This window comes from Aedes aegypti, chromosome 1 (assembly GCF_002204515.2).
Source record: "Aedes aegypti strain LVP_AGWG chromosome 1, AaegL5.0 Primary Assembly, whole genome shotgun sequence".
Lineage (NCBI taxonomy): Eukaryota > Metazoa > Arthropoda > Insecta > Diptera > Culicidae > Aedes > Aedes aegypti.
This window is the reverse complement of record NC_035107.1, coordinates 193917813-193935616: the sequence shown is the minus strand read 5'-3', so window position 1 is coordinate 193935616 and position 17804 is coordinate 193917813. Positions and strand designations below refer to the sequence as shown.

At 38.1% G+C, this 17804-nt stretch overlaps 2 protein-coding genes and 2 long non-coding RNA genes across 6 annotated transcripts in view; 2 read left to right on the top strand and 2 right to left on the bottom strand.

Moving 5' to 3' along the window:
* Positions 1-1966: 1966 nt before the first annotated feature.
* On the bottom strand, positions 1967-2561 carry LOC110680317. Its single transcript, XR_002502832.1, has 2 exons — positions 2521-2561; positions 1967-2288 (listed from the first exon to the last, which is right to left on the bottom strand). It is a non-coding gene; the product is annotated as an uncharacterized LOC110680317 (long non-coding RNA).
* A 660-nt stretch (positions 2562-3221) lies between these two features.
* Positions 3222-13400, bottom strand: LOC5568461 (protein lin-37 homolog). Its single transcript, XM_001652245.2, has 2 exons — positions 13187-13400; positions 3222-3888 (listed from the first exon to the last, which is right to left on the bottom strand). The coding sequence occupies exons 1-2, from the start codon at positions 13224-13226 to the stop codon at positions 3284-3286; spliced, it is 645 nt and encodes a 214-aa protein (XP_001652295.2). The 5' UTR covers positions 13227-13400; the 3' UTR covers positions 3222-3283.
* Positions 13401-14553: 1153 nt separating this feature from the next.
* Positions 14554-15125, top strand: LOC110674581. The gene is made up of 2 exons (XR_002499007.1): positions 14554-14629; positions 14710-15125. It is a non-coding gene; the product is annotated as an uncharacterized LOC110674581 (long non-coding RNA).
* A 1997-nt stretch (positions 15126-17122) lies between these two features.
* Positions 17123-17804, top strand: part of LOC23687749 (B-box type zinc finger protein ncl-1) — a 49630-nt gene continuing 48948 nt past the window's right edge. The window contains exon 1 of one of the 3 annotated variants that reach the window (XM_021856114.1): positions 17123-17218. The gene's annotated coding sequence lies outside the window, so the exon portion shown is untranslated. The other 2 variants (XM_021856123.1, XM_021856136.1) reach the window with 2 other exon arrangements.

Sequence of the window (17804 nt, the reverse complement as noted above, 5' to 3'; positions counted from 1 at the left end):
GTACACGAAATTCAATAAATTTTCATCACTTTTTTCGGTGTTGTATCATGAGGGACGATGAGTACTTTCTACTGAATCAAAAATAGTAGTTAAAAACAGTCACCCGGCCAAGTAATTAGCTAAAAAGAAAATCGATGAAGAGAAATCGATCATTGCAGATACGCCCTTATGATACTGAACGCGAGAATTCGATAAAAAATTCAAACATTCAATCTTCTTAATGTAATGCAGTTCGATGTAAATTAGTGAAATAGTTATGCAAATTTTATAAAAGAAACGGTTTAGGGTATCTTCAAGAAAATGTAACGATGTAGTACGTCGATATTCATAATACCGAACTATTCAAAGGTTATTATAAGTAATGACAAAAATAGAAAGGTACATTCGAAGACTTATGCGAGTTTTTCCTCAAGTTCTTTATGAATTTCTCCTCATATTTCTTAAGATAAAGCTTCACCCTGTCCATAGGTGATGGGATTGACGGTGATTAATCAAGTGATTACATATTGTTGATATTGTGAAAAAATACTCTTATGCTAATATATTGATCGCGAAAATTTATCGTAATTATAACTTATAAAATGTAAGCTAGTCTAATAATGGCATGTGTTTCAATGCTTAAATATATTTTACACTTGATTTATCACACCTTCAGCATGAGTTTAGTTACTGTCGCATGATCTAACACCAGATAACTACGCGTAATGCTGGAGGGACCGGCAGGGCCTACTACCAGTCTCTACTAACACTCAAATCACTAACAAGACTGGGAAACCAACGATCACCTTCTTCAGTAGCACTATTTTTAATAGTAGTATTAGTTCAATATACATAAATCTTTTTCAGTAGATCACGAGGCGCAAGAGTGGGTGCGGGTTGTCTCTGCGTCTCACAGGTCATTGAAAATAGGCATTTATGTTAGGTTTACTAACAATGTAGTAATTATTACCTTAGTAATACCGTAAGGTGCCGTAATTCAGCGCATTGCCTAAATCCGTAAGCGTATTTGGTCCAAAATTTGTCGAAATTTAAGAAAATTTTTGAAATTTGCCCATACCGCTATTTGTATATGCTGGTAATGCATCATAATTCCAATTAAAATTATCATTAACTATAATTTACGATTTTTGAGAAATATTGCAAAATGTTCTTAATTACGGCATTTTACGGTCTTGCGTAAGGTAGGTTGTAGCGGTATTAGAGATAGTTTAGTAGTGTTACTGATATATGTATAATAATTAGAAAACTTATGGCACTGTTGTTACTGAAATGTTTTATTTTTAAATATCTTTAATATAATATTGTTGAACAAAATGCTGTAATTTATAACTTATTTAATTCTCTAAGCATTTTTGCACTACTTTGCATTTATCACACCAACACTGGCGACATTAGCGTTCTTTCAGTAGTATTTCTGTTATGTAGTAGTAACCTCTATCGTTTTTATTCTAACGATCATAACATAAATACCGTGAGCGTAGTAGTGGAAATAACATAGAAGTAGCTTTTGTATTAGTAGTTAAGGTATCATGGTATTAGTTCCCTGTCCTTTGGTTCAGAAAGGGGTATGGGCGCGTTCTGTCAACTCGGTCGAGGCAGATTTCTTGTGTGAACAAGTTACAACATGGACGTTCTAAAGTTCCAGAATGAAGTGTTGTGCATTTGAAGATGGGATGGATTCGCGTTCGTGCTTTACTTCTGCTTATCTATAAAGTTATATACAATAACTGACCCTTAGCTTAACTATTTAAATGAACAGTTGCAAATACAATAATCGTTTTGAGCTCACTAACATGTCGTCGCGTTAATCTTATCATAATGATCTTATATCTACATCCGTCGAACCATTCTGAATGGCCGTTGTGAGAATATCACCAAGAACTTCTCACATGCAATAAAGCTGGATTGTCATACATTGAAGTATCAAGGTTCTCGCTCTTTCGGATTCATTTTTTGTTGTTTATCATTAGTTTCAGGGATTGTTATCGTGGGAATCCAAAGAGCGAATTTTGTATGACTTCAATGTACGCCAATACTGCCATAAAGCATGTAACAATCACTAACATTCCTTCTCTCTTTATCCTTGTTTTCATATCTAACCCGCTTCGAGGAATAATTCATCGAAGAGGAAAGGCATCTCTTATCATGGCAGCGTAATGGCCGAGAAAACGTCGGTTTGCGGTCGCATCTCTCCATCCTCGGTTCTGTCACACGCTCGCCAAATCAATACGCACTTGATCCGCCCACCAAGCTTGCTGCACTCTACGCCTTTGTTAAGTATAAAGTTTCTGTAATCATTGAATACTAATTGAAAGGTAAATCAATTGAACTTATTATTTAACTAATAACAAATTTGTTCCACAGAGCGATTTACAAAACACCACACAAAATCCCTCCTTTCACATATCCTTAGGCAAAACACTTCACTACCGTTATGTGTATGACTGATTCATGTTCTTTCGACCTTGCATTATTCATACGTGTAGGGGAAGTCTAGAGTAAAAGCAAAACTTAAAGAACCTTCTGGTCAAAGATGTTGCGTTGCCTACTTCCAAAACTCCAAATCCCCCGGTGTATTATGGACGGTATGAGTTTTCAAACTTATGCTGGAGACTTGGCCCCTGACCCCCTTGTACATCAATAAAATAAAATAAAATAAAATAAAATATTTCTTAAGATAAAGCTTCACGAATTGTCCTTGTAATTTCAACAGAATTTTTACTCATGCAGTTCTTCCACAAATTTCTGGATTAATTTGTCAAGTAACCGCTTCGAAAGTAGATTTTGTATTTCACCCAGCAAATGCTACAGCAATTATTCCAGAGTTTTATTGGAAAGATTGTAGGAACTTCTGGAGGAATTCTCGAAATCCCTTTGAAAAATCCTCGATAGCTTTTGTGGGTTTTGCTTGATGAAAACAGAACAGGAGAGTCCTTGGCAGATCTGAAGGAATTTTTAAAGGAAATCTTAGGAGAGTTTTCTGTGGAAATCGCTGCAGAAGTCTGTGTTGTCCAAGTTTTTGAATCTGAATTTTTATCTAGACAGCAATTTCTGAAGAGATCCTCGAACGAATCCCTAAATATATTCCTGAGGGAATCTCTGAAGAAATTATCTAAGCTCTGAAGTAGTTTGAATCCCTTAAAATTGAACGGAAAAAGAAAAATGCGATTAGCATTGCGCAAACTGGTCGTGATACTGAAACGGGTGATAAAAAAGAAGTATTATGACTCGAAATAATAAAATATTACATTATCACACTACGCCAATCAGAAGCATGCAGTATTCAAAATTTCGCTTTGAGCAAAGCATCCAACAGCTCAAAGCTAGCCGCATGCCGCTGGTTCCTGATCCGGCCGTGTTGTTCCCAGTTGTGTCGGATCTGAGTCCACCGATTCTTGTGCTCCGCCAACAGGGTGGCCTTCGACATCGGTTCCACATCTAGCAGCTCTTTGGAAGTCCTGGTTTGACTCGGTAACGGCAGGGGACATCGTTGCACCAGATCGGCGTCCGGTCGGGGCATCGATCGGATTTCCTTCATTTCGCCATTCCGATACTGGTCCACCATTTGGGGATTATGCTCGCGCTTAACCGGCGATGGCGTACGAAGCTGTTTCGGATTCACTCTCGGCTGGTTCTGCATCCAGGCGCGACAGATGGGGTACAGAGGGGTAGTTTCGTCGAACCGAGCCAGATCGACACTCCGATCGAACAGCTTCATGATGTACGACTGATGAGGGATCGGTATGGACTCCGAAGAAGTTGCCGTTCTCGATCGTTTCGATTGGCGATGATCATCGGAATCCGAATCGTCATCAGTGTGGGTCATAATATCGGCCAGGGCACCCTTGAGCCGTCCTCGAGCAACCGCAACATTTTGAAGGGATCGTCCTAGAAAATTTGGGTAGTTGTAAGTAATAAATGTATATAGGGGACAATGTGACAATTTGTCCATCTTAAGTAAAAGTCGATTAAAGTGCTGAAAATGTTTTGAAATCTTCGAATTTTTGCATAATTTCCAACAATTTTTAGATGAGTACACTAGATCCACATGATTTCCCTGGTAGTATAAATTTCACGAATGAATGAATGATTTTTCAAAATATGCAACTTTTTGCATCGATTTTTTACCGATGGGTATGAGCACCCGATTTTTGATTGTAAAATTATCTCATATTATATAAAAATTCAATTTTTTTTATACTACACATGATGGTGATCTTAGAATTGACAACGAGTAAAAAAAGGCTTTCCTAACAAAAATTACGATGGTCGCCGATTTTTTAGCTTCAACTGAAAGCTACATCCTTCCTCTATACGCTGCCACCAAGTTTGCTTTGTGTTCCAAGTGAAATATGAGACATATTTATAAAATTTATAAAAAAAAATATAAAAAATGGACATATCCGAAAACTGTTCAGCTAGCTGGCGTACGAGGGGCAGAGTTGCTCAATATCAGTCATATCAGCTGATAGTTGATGTTATAAAACTATCAATATCATTTGCGAGCTACCAATATCACTTTGATTCGACATCGCACTCTAGATCATTATCACAGCAGAATGAGTGATCACGTGGCAGTTATCCACGCTATTAATGTTTTTCAATGACTGACACATAGTTTCAGTCTATCTGTAGCAAAAATATCGTAATCCTTTTTATTTGCTTAATTTAGGGCTAAACTTAGGCACCATGATGTTGATCTGATAAAGAGTGATACGAATGGTATCGCAGTCGACCTGTACAAATCAGAAAATGTCAAGCGTTGATAGTGACAGCCAAGCATGGGAAACATTCACTCGAATATTGCATTTCTCTCGCTCACATCCACAAGCGGTCAAGAGCGAGATTGCCGTTTCTCCGACCAAGCTGAGTGTTTCAATTTCCAATGCGCTTTCTTCTTGTTCGCCAAGCGACAAGTTAGACAAAAACGGCAACAGAATGATTCACTACCGACTCCTTGTGCCGAAGGCATCAGATTGCTGTAGCGAATGAAGGCTCCCCCAAATCTACGCGACTTTTTACGGCGACAGCGACAAATAATCGTCGCGATTTCGTTGTTGTGTCGCTGCAAGCACGCTTCGATGGAGCCATCTTGACTGACACGACGCGAATCGGAGCAAAATCGCGTCGCTGTGGCTAAGACGCGCTCGTCAAACAGTGCATGCAGCGAAACATCAGCGAAGTCGCTACGATTGTTAGTCGCTGTCGCCGTAAAAAGTCGCTTAGATCTGGGGGAGCCTTGATTCTTTACATTCCGATTCCGCACGAGTGGCATTCGTATTTGAGAGCTGAAGAGCGTTCACTGACTGGTAATACACAAGGCGAAATGTTTCAGTGATCGCAAAATCTGTACATTTCGCAAGAAGCTTTCAGTGATCGAATGGCGAAAGTGTTCTTTCGTGTCTCCAAATTTTCCCATGCTTGGTGACAGCAAGCAACTCTGACGAGGGCCCATCAATTTGAGAACACCGAAACGACCTCCCTCTCTAGCGTCTTTTTCTTGGCATTACGTCCTCACTGGGAGGCTTGAATTCGACGAGAAATGCTCATTTATTATATTTACAACTTTAACAGCTAGTGGTTCTTGGTTGGAGACTCTAGAGGGCATATGCTATGTCATTCATTCAATGTTTCAGCTGAAAATTTTTGATTGTTAATAACAAACAAGGCTTTCCCACCGATAAACGATGATCGGCAAACGTCACCAACTCTTGCTGACGTGGACGGACCAGATGAAGAAAACCAAACGAACAACGACGAATGGACTGATGATGACAATACATCGAGCTCATCCACCGAGAACAATAAAACCAGAGTCTATGAATGGAGAGTTGCGCGAAGAGGCTTCTTTGAATGGTTGTTCTTCTTCGTCTTCGAAAATAGCCCCTGTTTTGCTGGTCTGCTCGATAGGTGGACAGTTTGACAGTTCGATAGGTAGATTTGGTTTCACTCTTCGCGCAACTCTCCATTCATAGACTCTGAATAAAACGACAACCAAGCGACGGCGATCGAGGCAGGCGAACAAAGTTTGTGGAACGAAAAAGACTTGCGCTGATCAGTGTTTCCCAAACACTGGTCTTACGGAAATCGGTTCATCTTCTGGTGAAAAAAGCATAATCTGATCATAGAGGTTCTGAACCTTTAGAAAACAGTAATCGGCTCTGTTAAGCTGGGTACGGCGTGTGAGCCTTTAAATAAACGAATTGAAAAAAAAAAAAAAAAAAAAAAACAAACAAGGCGGGTTCAGCTTTTCTTACAGAATACAATGAACCAGCCTTGGTAGGGGAAGGGGTGGTAAAATGAACACCTTAAGGAAATCATCTTGTTTCTGATAAAAAAACGAGGAATTTGTGTAGTTTTATCGCACAACATTGGAAATAGGGATGTAATCTATAGCAGCGACATGGATTCAGACTAAAATAGCTAAATTTTCACATATTTTCATCGCTATCAAAACGCGATGCAAATGTTCATTTTACCTGCACTATGTGGGTAAAATGAACAGCAGTTGGTGGTAAAATGAACACCACGCAAAAGACGTTTGCAAAACAAATATTTCTGAAATTTGTCATTGCCCCACCGAAAATACCGTAAAGTGCCGTAATTCAGCGCAGTTAAGGAATAAAACGATTCAAATTGTTAATTAAAATTTAGTATTGCATCAACAAAAAAGCTTTATGGGTAGATCGCTAACAAATCTATTCAAGATTATGGGAAAAATATAAACTAGACTGTATTCATAATTTACAATTGTGATTTTTTGAAATAGTTCACTCGTTGAAATTGCCTAATTCCGCGCATTTTTCAAACGCTTTTCCATATTCCGCGCAGAAGAATGCCTAATTCCGCGCACTCATGAAACAATCAAATTAACATTAATTTTGATAAGGGGCTGCATCCATTAGTTACGTAACACTTAAAATTGAAAATTTTCAACCCCCTCCCCTTCCGTAACACTTTTTGTATGAGAAAACGTAGAGTTTTGTATGAATCGTAACTTTTTAGTCTACGTTCAGTTTTTTTTATTATCTTTTTGTCTATCACATGAAATAAAGATAACCAAAACCGTGGTATTGGTACGTGTGAATTTCGTCTAGGGGAAAGTGGGGCAATTTGGCCATCTTAAGAAAAGTCGTAATAATTGAAATTTTTAGATCAATACACTAGATACGCACAATTTCCGTCGTCTTAAAAAAAACACGAATGAATTTTTCGTCGATTCTTCTGTCGATGGGGTGATATGAGCACCCTATTTTATGTTGTGAAATCATCCCATAGAATCTAACAATTTAATTATTTTATTCACTGAACTGGAAAGTTTAGAAATGAAATACTCTTTCAAAATTTGGCTTAAATATGCTTCTTATTGCATAGTTTTAGACAATTCGGTCGAGAAAAAAACCCCATCTTCTTCTTCTTGGCATTAACGTCCTCACTGGGACAAAGCCTGCTTCTCATCTTAGTGTTCTTATGAGCACTTCCACAGTTATTAACTGAAGCTTTCTTTGTCAAAGTTGCCTTTTCTGCATTCGTATATATCGTGTGGCAGGCACGATGATACCTCATGCCCAGGGAAGTCAAGGAAATTTCCACTACGAAAAGATCCTGGACCGACCGGGAATCGAACCCAGACACCTTCAGCATGGCTTTGCTTTGTAGCAAACTGCACTGTTCAGTTCGCATTATTGCTTGGAATCAAAGGGTTTTAAGCAAATCAATTAATGGTATCCACTAATGCCACGGGTACTTATTTTTTTAAGCAAAAAGAAACCTCAGAAGAACTTAAGGGTCATCCATAAATTACGTCAAACAAAATATGGCCATTTTCAATCCCTCTCCCCCGTATTATCATACTGTTTGTATGGAAGCTTCGTAAATTATGTAGAGATCGTAAAGTTTCCGTGAATCATTTCCCGAGAGTGTGTCGTAATTTGTGGGGTCTTCTACAAATTACTGAACGATATGTTAATTTTACAATAATTCTATATGGATTGTATAATATAAATAAGAATCATAAACAAGTATACATTGCCAATGTTATGTGTGGTTCATTATGCTAAGTAAATTTTGTGCGCACAGATTAATTCAGAATGCCGAATCTCGGCTAATTTCAACCGAGATCCGCACAGCCGAGCTCGTGAAAAAAATCTAATTGTGTGTAGACTATTTTGTTTAGGCTGTGTATAAACCACGTGGTGTTTTTCCTTGTAAGGGCCCATTCACAAATTTCATAACGCTAGAGGGGGTGGGTGGGTGTCGTGAGGCTGTTAAGGCTCATACAAAATTTGCAAAATATTCATACAAAATGCGTTACGAGGGGGTGGGTGGGTATCGAAAATGGCCATTTTCAGCGTTATGAAATTTGTGAACAAACCCTATGGGACCGTCCATAAATGACGTAGCATTTTAGGGGGGAGTGGGGAGCCTACGATTTTGCTACGAACCATGTATTAAGTATGGGAAAATAAGCTACGAAGGGGGAAGGGGTGTCAAAAATTGGTCAAAAGATGCTACGTCATTTATGGACGCTGCCTAAGTGGGCTTTCCCGATATTCCGCTTGTACATGAAACGTATGTATGCATAAAGTTACTTTTCAGAGAAATAGACAGATGTGAAGACGGATATAGCATGTTATACTTGTCTGTTGTTATGCGAAGAACAGTGCGCGGAATTAGGGCATTATGAAAAAAGAAGTGGCCTAATTCCGCGCAATACTTTTTTGAATAAAACTCAATAATTATGCTAATATTTGATAAGATTTCATAGAAGCACCATGAAACATATCTGTAGCAAGTAGTTCCATGGAATATTACATAAAAAATAAAACATTTTTAATAAAGAAATCGCGTTTGTTTTTGTCCTACAGTCTTAGCGCGGACGCTAAGAAAATTAGAAAAATAACGTCTACTCCGACGGGCCTTCACTGATTATTTTTTTATGCCGCGAAAAAATGCCTTATTTGCTTTTATTTGTGATTCAAACTTATTCTTAATCAAAGTAGCCTCGAATAGCATTAAAAGTTGCTGAAATATTAATGTGTCTTTCCATATATAAATAATTTTGTATGAAATGCGCGGAATTAGGCACTGCGCTGAATTAGGGCACTTTACGGTACATCCATTAATGATTGTAACCCATTCAAAAAGAATTATAAAGGTATTAGATTTGACATATCATAACGATATTCACCTCCCTGAAACACCTCAAGCCTTCCGAGCTTAACCCTCTCTTTCCCAAGACTTTGATCGACTATTTCTTTACGAAAAAAGCGTTTTTATCAAAAGTACTTGAACAAACAATGTTGCAAATTATCCTAAGTTTTCGAATTCGGTAAAAAAGTGTTTGGTTGTTTTTCAATAGTAAATTGATTGTTTATCAATAGTTTTAATATTGAAACAGTTAGTTTACTTTTGGATTAATCTGATGAGTATATAAACATATTCTAGTAACTATTACTAAGTATTCATCTAATTCGGGTTGTCTCCAGTTCGTCGAAAACTAGTGGAGCTCTGGAGCTACCATGGGAAAGAGAGGGTTAAAGTTACATCAGTTCTAATTTTCAAACGTGGTTTTCTAAAATCTTAGTTTTCGTTGATATTTTCACTTCAATTGACCTCCGTATTAACTCGAACACTCAGTTTTATGCTCTAAATCGTCCGTGCGTGATAAAAATTGATCGAAATTTGTTTTTTCTTGGTAAAAGGAACAGTGTTCATTTTACCACCCCTGTTCATTTTACCACCACTTCCCCTAACAACTTATTGCCCATTGCACGATGACGTCATCATAAAATCGATCTCTTTCCATCCTTCGGGAAATCTGAAAACACCGGTGCCAGTACCTGTCAAAGTTGACAGGTACTGACACCATTGTTTTCAAATTTTGTTGAAAAGTAAAAGAGAGGTAATTTTGCCGTGAATTGCCTAATATAATGCCAATTGATCATTTGAGATTGTCGCATAACTTATGATCTCGCCCTAAAAGTCATTGGTAACTGTATCTGTAGCTCGTTGTTTTTGATCAAAATCAAGGTAAAAACTATCATCACCACTCCGAAAATTTGCAAGTCCTTCTTCAAGAAATTTATTTGAGTATTCAAGATATTTTTTAAATTGTATTTTTGAAGGAATCTCTGGAACGGGGACGGTACATTTCGAAAAATGAGAATTATATTCCTTCTTCAAATTGCTACCTGTTCTTGTACGAAAGTGCTTTATGCGAAATGGTCATTTATGCCAAACGTGCTTATGCGAAACTTGTTTATGTAAAACTGTTTGAAGCACTTTCTCGAGGAATCTGTCAAGAAATTCTTGGAGAATCAGTGGAGGAGCCGTGTAGGAACTTTAAATTTACACCAGGATTCTGTGCAAGTATTTTTTCCACGAATTCTTTTAGATATCCCGTTTTGATTACTTATGAGTTTTTTTTTTAATAAATTTCCATGGATGAAACGGCCTCAAAAAGGAGACTTTAAAGTGACTGGCTTAAAAAAAGTGGCCAGGTCACTAAAAAGTGACTCTCTACCAGCCTTGTAGATATTTAATTGAGAAGTGTTCCGACAATCGCATATCGTACCCAATTAATGGTCTTTCCAGAGCGGAGGTTCTTTTTACTGGGGCCGTACTACAACCAATCGATTTAGCCGACTTTTTTTAAATTGTATTGATAGTTTTGCTAAAAAAAAACATTTGAGCTTATTTCTTGCTCCTTTTTTTACAAATCGATGTAAGTTACTTTCATACAGGTTTGAAAAAAATAACTAAGAAGAATCATAACCTGTCTTCTTAAACTGTTTTAACACTTCAGTAGTCGCGCTGTTGTATTTTGTACACTACAGGTGAAAAAAACGTTTTTCGTACACAAGATCAGCGTGATGCTTCTGGCGGTGGTCAACCGCGCGACTACTGAAAGGTTAAAATGAATTCTCTATTCACCATTTTTTCGCCGTGTACATCGCTTAAATTGATGGCAAAATTATACACCGTTTTATCCTATTACTTACGACGTTTTCGTACCAGTGTAAAATGGACTCGCAGTAGTGTTTTGTTTTGATTCGTGCTTACTTCGCTCTGCCTCTCCATATAACGAGATGTCGTCAGTAGTGGTTAGGTTTCGAAAGGTAAAGTGACTTAAGACGTTACCTAAGTCGTTTTGTAAATCCGGAAATTAAACGTCCTTAAGGTGATTATAGAACGAAGCCACACCTCAAATTTTCAAGAGCACAAGACTTGAGAGCCAAACAGCGCTCCGCGTTGAAAATCTATCCCATTGGTCACTACCAGCAAGCAAGCAATTTGATTGGTTTTCAGCGCGAACTGTTGTCAGATTCTCGTCTTGTGCACTTAAAAATTCAAAGTTTGGCTTCGTTTTATAATCACCTTAAAGTGAAAATCAAGTAGGTTCAAAGTGAAAAGTGTTCAATTTTGTCTGCGGAATACGATGAATCGATAATGTAAGTTCGTTTACTATTCGGAGATAAGGCTGTTTGAATAATTTTTCGAGATTTCGTCTACCAAATCTCAAGTTAAAATTCTCAAGGGCCAATGATCAAACTTTAAACAAATCGGATGTTTATATCATTCGATGGCATCTTCCAACACCCACTAACTATGCAAACATTGTCAACATAATCATGAAAGCCGATTTCCAAAACAGCCAATGAACGAATCTCTCTTCATCAACAAGAGGGCATACAATCGAAAAATCTCGTCATTTGCTTTAGCATGATGAGACGCCAATGACTCTCTCTTGTTCATTTCAAGCGTCGCGACTAATATTTGCATAGTGCTTAAACATGCGTGTTCATCAACATCGTAAGAATGCAGCGCCACACATGTCATTATGACAGTTATGTCGGGAACGAGTCACACGTCGCGTGTCCCACACGCGCGTTCCGATTTAGTGGGCGCGAGACAATATTATGTATCCGGTAGAAATCAAGACCAACATTTATTTATAATTATTGTTTTCTCGGGCCCCGTGCGTCGCAGCTAATATGTGAATAGTGCGCTGTGTTCATAAAAATCGTAAGAATGCAGCGCCACACTAAAAAACTGATTTCAAAATCGCGCGAGTTTAGGCGCGTCGCGAGTCTCACTGGCGCGATCCGGTTTGGTGGCGGTGCGACAATACCATATGCAAACTGGATTATCAACGTTTAGTTATAGTAAGTTGATTGATTCAACAAGCAAGAAATAACATTTTTTGACTTGAATACTGAGAAATAAGAATTAAAAATGTGGTGAACAATATTCGCATCATATTTTTTTTTCAGAACTAACGATCTGTTAGCCCTTCAGAATAGTTACGTGAGTAATATCAGAAGCAATATGCATTGAAATAGGAGCCATATCGAATCTTTGAGTTCGAGCTCTTTTGCATATACAGTACTGACCCGATTTTGTCAGCTTTTTGACCTGATTTTGTCAGCCTATTTTAAATTTGTCAAAAAATTGTAATCGTCATGTTACTACGTTTACATTAAAATTGATGATGATGTTTGATGCCATGCACGCATGAGCGTAGCCAGAGAGGGCAATGGCAATGCCTTTTATTAAGTGTCAAAAATCGATATTACCAATATAACGGAGGGGGAGCCCCTGATGAAAAACTGGCTACGCTCATGTCCATCGCCCTCTTCAAAGTCCATGTAACCATATAACACGTCAAAATTCGAAAAACAGGAACAAAATAGAAAAACCCGATTTTGTCAGCCTAAAATTCATCAAGGGGATGACCAAATCGGGTCCTTACTGTATAAATATAATCAATCTTGCATATTCTTTGCTTAGATGACATCCTACTTACATATGCTTATTAAACAAACCCTATATTTATAAACCCCGGAAAGTCCATAATAATCATTCGGATAACAGTTTTTCAAATGTATATTTCGTTGGAAAAATCGAATGATTTTGTATGTTTCATATGTGTTCCATGAAGTAAAAACAACTTGAACTTGTTAAGACTCTACAAAACGTATATCGGTCGGAGATATCATTGCGGAAAGCGTCTAGAATAAATTTCAGAAGGTAAAGGGTCCATTACTAGCATTGGCACCCTACACAATTTTCAGTAATGGTTGACAAGTTATTGAAAATAGAAACCAAAAGAGCGGACCACCCCTGCAGGAAGGTCTCTCGTTAAGGACAATACTGCTAAATAGGTAATACCAGCAAAACTTACGCTTTTCGGCGGAATCCAGCAAATTTCGACGTTTAGACATGATGAACCGGGGAGCACAAATCACAAATTACATTCAATTCTGTTTTTCCTCAATTAGAACGATCACATTACAAATAAGAATGATAAAATGCAACGAAAATGATTCAAACCCGTTCGCACCGACGAATTACAAAACGTCGGACGCCGAGTCGCTTGCTTTATTTTTGTTTTTCTTCTGGATCAAAGTATTTATAACGAACAGGTTAAATACCTACCAAGATTTATGTAAAAGATTGGAATACAAAAGTCGCGATCCTTTACACTGATAAAAATCCTCATATCGATGGTATTTGCACAGACAAACAGACGTCACACTCTCACCGATATCCATCGACCACCTTTTTAACGGCCGATTCAAATATATGGTAGGTGGCCAATCCACCACCCGCAGCGCTCGCATCGTTTTTGTTCGCGTTTGACGTTTACACACTACCGCCATCTGTTGGTCCATCGGCCAAACACACCGATTTTAGCATTGGGCGTACATGTCATCGTGACTATGATTTTGATCGGGATTTGTTCTAAGTGTTACGTCTGTTTGTCTGTGGTATTTGTTTCACACATAAATATATATTTGCAATTTGTAGCAGAATATGATAATTCAATACAGAGTCAGAATTAGGGCAAATGTGAAGCCCAATACATTCTCAGAAAAATAGATTTGAAGTTCAGCGGATGTAATTTTAATTCTATATTATGTTTCCGATCAATTTAATCGCATGATGCATTTTTGTAGGATCCGTTACAATATTACTTTTGCAGCAAAACATTTAATTTATTTACATATTATGAATAACATGTTAAAATAAATAAAAATCCATCATGCGCCATTCATCAAAATTTAGAATTGTTGCGCCCCTCGGTTTTTCGTCTCTACGCTCTTTCACACGAACCTTCTTCACTATCGACCTTCTGCACACTCAGTTTTAAATGCGCCCTGCTGCCACACTCAATCTCAAATGCGCCCGGTTACCGCAAGGGGGGAAGTTGGGCGAAATTGACATCAGAGTTTGTATCGAAAGAGAATATCAAATGCGCCTTTATGTTTTTCTCACTTATTTCGTGAAAAACGTTATTTTTAAGGAACAGATGTGAATTATATGATTGTAATATATCAAGTAAAGTGTTAGGTGAATAATAATCAGTTTGTTTACATTTATCAGTTAGGCCGTTAATCTGGTACCAAGGGGCAAGACAGTGTTCAAAGCAGAGTGAATCTGGAGTAGTTCAGAGTAATTCTGAGCAACTCTGAGGAATTGAATTAAAATTCCCAACCTTGAATCATCTTGATTTTGACAAAACGGTACAAAAAAAAAAACAATAATAAAGCAAACTCAGTCTGTCGAATCGAATCATCGATAAAACATAAAGATGAAAAGATTTGAAGTGATTTCAAACTGTGAAGTAAGTAAATCCACATTATTATTATTTCAAATTTCCCTAATTTATTATGATTCTTTTTTTTCCTGGCAATTATTTCTTAGCTGCATACAGCAATAGATCCAGCGTTGAAGACATCCCTTGTGCAACAATCAAACGGTAATCCTGCTGCTCTTTCGCCTACGCTTTGACAAGTCTGGAGATTAAAACCAAATCGGAATCAACTACCAAGTAAGAGCTGAAGCAGATGAATTTGCCCAAAACATGGGGAAAATTTCTAGAAAAAGAAAGCGCCGACTCCTAACGAGGAAAATGTTTGTCCGAGAAAGAGAAGAGACCGATAGACCCGAAGGAAAAAAACAGCAAATGAGTTGATTTTCCAGTGCCGGAGAGAAAAGTTCCGGATGGTTCAGTTCACAATTCGGGTAAGAAGCAGGAACTATTTCCTGTCGGAGATTTTACTCAGTTTCAATATTTGTTTTTGAATACTTTGATGTTACACTTGAAATAAAATGTGAATTGAAAATATGTTCATGTTCTTTTGTTGTTGTTTTGAAGCTCATAACGGAGAAGATTCGAGCTGAAAGACCATCTCTTCTCAGACAGTCGTTTTGTTCGACGCAGCATACGCATTGTTCTGCCGGAAAAATCCTAGCGGCTCGGCTACATCAACGGTGTGCATTTAATTTATATATAATTGCAATGTAAACCTTCAGCATTCGTGTAATGACCAAATAAATGGTACACAATAGATCCACTTAATCATCGATCAAAAGTAATCATACACAACCATAGTCAATTTGAAGAGTGACAGCTGGCGGCAGAATTTGATTTGGTCTGATTATGTCTGAGGCAAACTGAAGCGTGCTGAGCAAACCTGAGCAACTCTCGTGTTTTCTGAGGAATACCCGTTTAGAACTTCCCACCATGTTTTACCTTGGGATCACCCAGAAAAATTTGTACACGGAGAAAATGCAAAATACTAATTAGATTGAAATTTATTATTTGTATGTCATTTAAAGTGTTTAATTTTTACAAATTATATTAATTATGCATTTCCAATATTTATTTTATACTAGACCGTGCATTTACGGAAATTATTTATTCTCATGCATTTGTGTTGTCTATTGCTACACTTGGGACTTTGTTTTTTGTTTGTTGCAGTTATCTTTAGTTATCTATATGCAGTTATCTTTAGTTATCTATAATAAGATGGCCGGAGGAACAATTTTCATCTGTGTTCGCGAGTATTAAGTTTTCCTTCTTGATTCGACAGTGGGAAATAAATAAAAATAGCCGTGATTAAACTAATAGAGTTCTGAGATTGTGTGAGAAACGCCGGATACACTTTTCGCCGTCCGGAAGGGCAATTTATTGACCAAACTAGAGTCAGATTTCTCCTGGAGGAGGATGAGATTGATAGCGACGAAAAGGCATGGTAATTTAGATTATCTGTTTACCCGCATGGATTGTGATTGAAAGTTTTCATCCATTTTCAGGATATTTTTTCATTCAGCATCCGGCAAAACACTCATGAGGCAGATCATCCGTAAGGGATCTTAAAATGGACAGCAAACGAGATGAACGATATGCCGGAACAAAGGAATCCGGAAAACACACCGGGAAGATGAGGAGTGTCCATGTATGGGAGTGCACACTTATAATTAGTGTTATTTACAGTGAATGACATGTTAATTTAATCATGACCATATTGATTGATTCAATAAATGGGATACAGTTTTTTTTATTCTATTCGTATGGAATTTGCGGGTCATTTTCTTAAATATCTGGTTCAGATTTTTATATAAACAAAAGATTAACGGCGGTATAGAAATAGGGGCGTAATAAGCATTACGATTATTAAACGCTTTTTATACTATGAGAGCATATTCCAGAAATATGCATTCCAAGGGGTGAATAGACCGAATATGGTTTTAGAATGGTATTTAAGCCAACTAGTATTTTATTTTCTTAGCGTGTAATCTGAGTGAATTTGATGAATTATGAGTAACTCTGGAGAAAATAGTCACTCGTGTTGAATCTGTCTTGCCCCTTGCCTCCTACCAACAATGATATTTTATACTATTCCGCTCTTGCATCCTCAGTCCGTGTTGCCGGTTTCACAGAATATTTTATCCCCAACACACACAAAATTTGAAAAATATTAATACAAAATGCGTTACGATGGGGTGGGTGGGTGTCGAAAATGGACATTTTCGGCGTTATGAAATTTGTGAACAAACCCATAGGCCTATTCACATGACGTTCAAAAACAGCTGATCGGGAAGCTCTTTGACAGTTCTTCTATGAAAATGACAGCCTCGTGTATGCACCGGTCCTCCGCCGATGTAAACAAATGCATAGACAGACCTGTCACATGAAAAGGCCTATAGGCCTTTTACGTTTTTGAGATTTATTTTCATCAGTGTACACAGTGTAGTTCACACCTTTTTATTCGACCGTGGTTTTCGTATTTTCGCGCGCGCGGCTCTCGCACCGATCTCTCATCGTTTTCCCGTCAGAACTCACATTTTTCGCAACATCTTACCGCCATTATCGATCAGCAGCTTCGCCTTTTCACTGTCGGGATTTTTCACTTACTTCAGGATGAAGGTAAAAATTTCATTCCGAGTTCTCGTGGCTTTTTGCGTTGAAAAATAGTGCGGCCGCAGTCCGAAAGTAGTGCGAAAAGTTTCTGTGCGTTCTGCCGAACCGGAAGGATACGGAGTTTGGTGCTGTAAGGTGTTTGCGATCGAGAAAATCCAATATCTATAATCCGATGGCTGGCGGATTCTTGGTGGTACATTTTTTTTTTTTTTGGGTAATAGTGCGCTGCTCTCGTGCCAATCGATCCAATGCGTTTTTTCGTCCCTTTTGTGGTGGTTGCCCCCCCAAACACCACCCCCCGACTCTCAGGCTGCTTCGTTTTATCGGTGTCTGGCTGGGCTTGCTGTGTATACGTTTTGTAAAGCTCGTTTGAAATTACTTTTTAGCCTACTATGCGGTGTGGGGTGGAATCAAGAGTCGCGAAAAAATCTAGCTCGCTCTTGAAATTGCTTGCTTTGCGAATGCGACAACCGTTCCGCCCCCTCAATTTCCACCACACGTCCCCACTGCTTCCGAAATTCTAGATCGGAGAATCTTTTTTGTCCTCCTATTCTCGTTTAATCCAAGCTTGGGTTGATGCAAAAGCTTACTT

Coding starts and splice junctions, on each gene's coding strand:
- LOC5568461 (XM_001652245.2), bottom strand. CDS start 13,226: ATGTCTAAACGTCGAAATTTGCTGGATTCCGCCGAAAAGC. Junction 3,889..13,186: donor GCTGGATTCCGCCGAAAAGC/GTAAGTTTTGCT, acceptor CAAATTTTCTAG/GACGATCCCTTCAAAATGTT.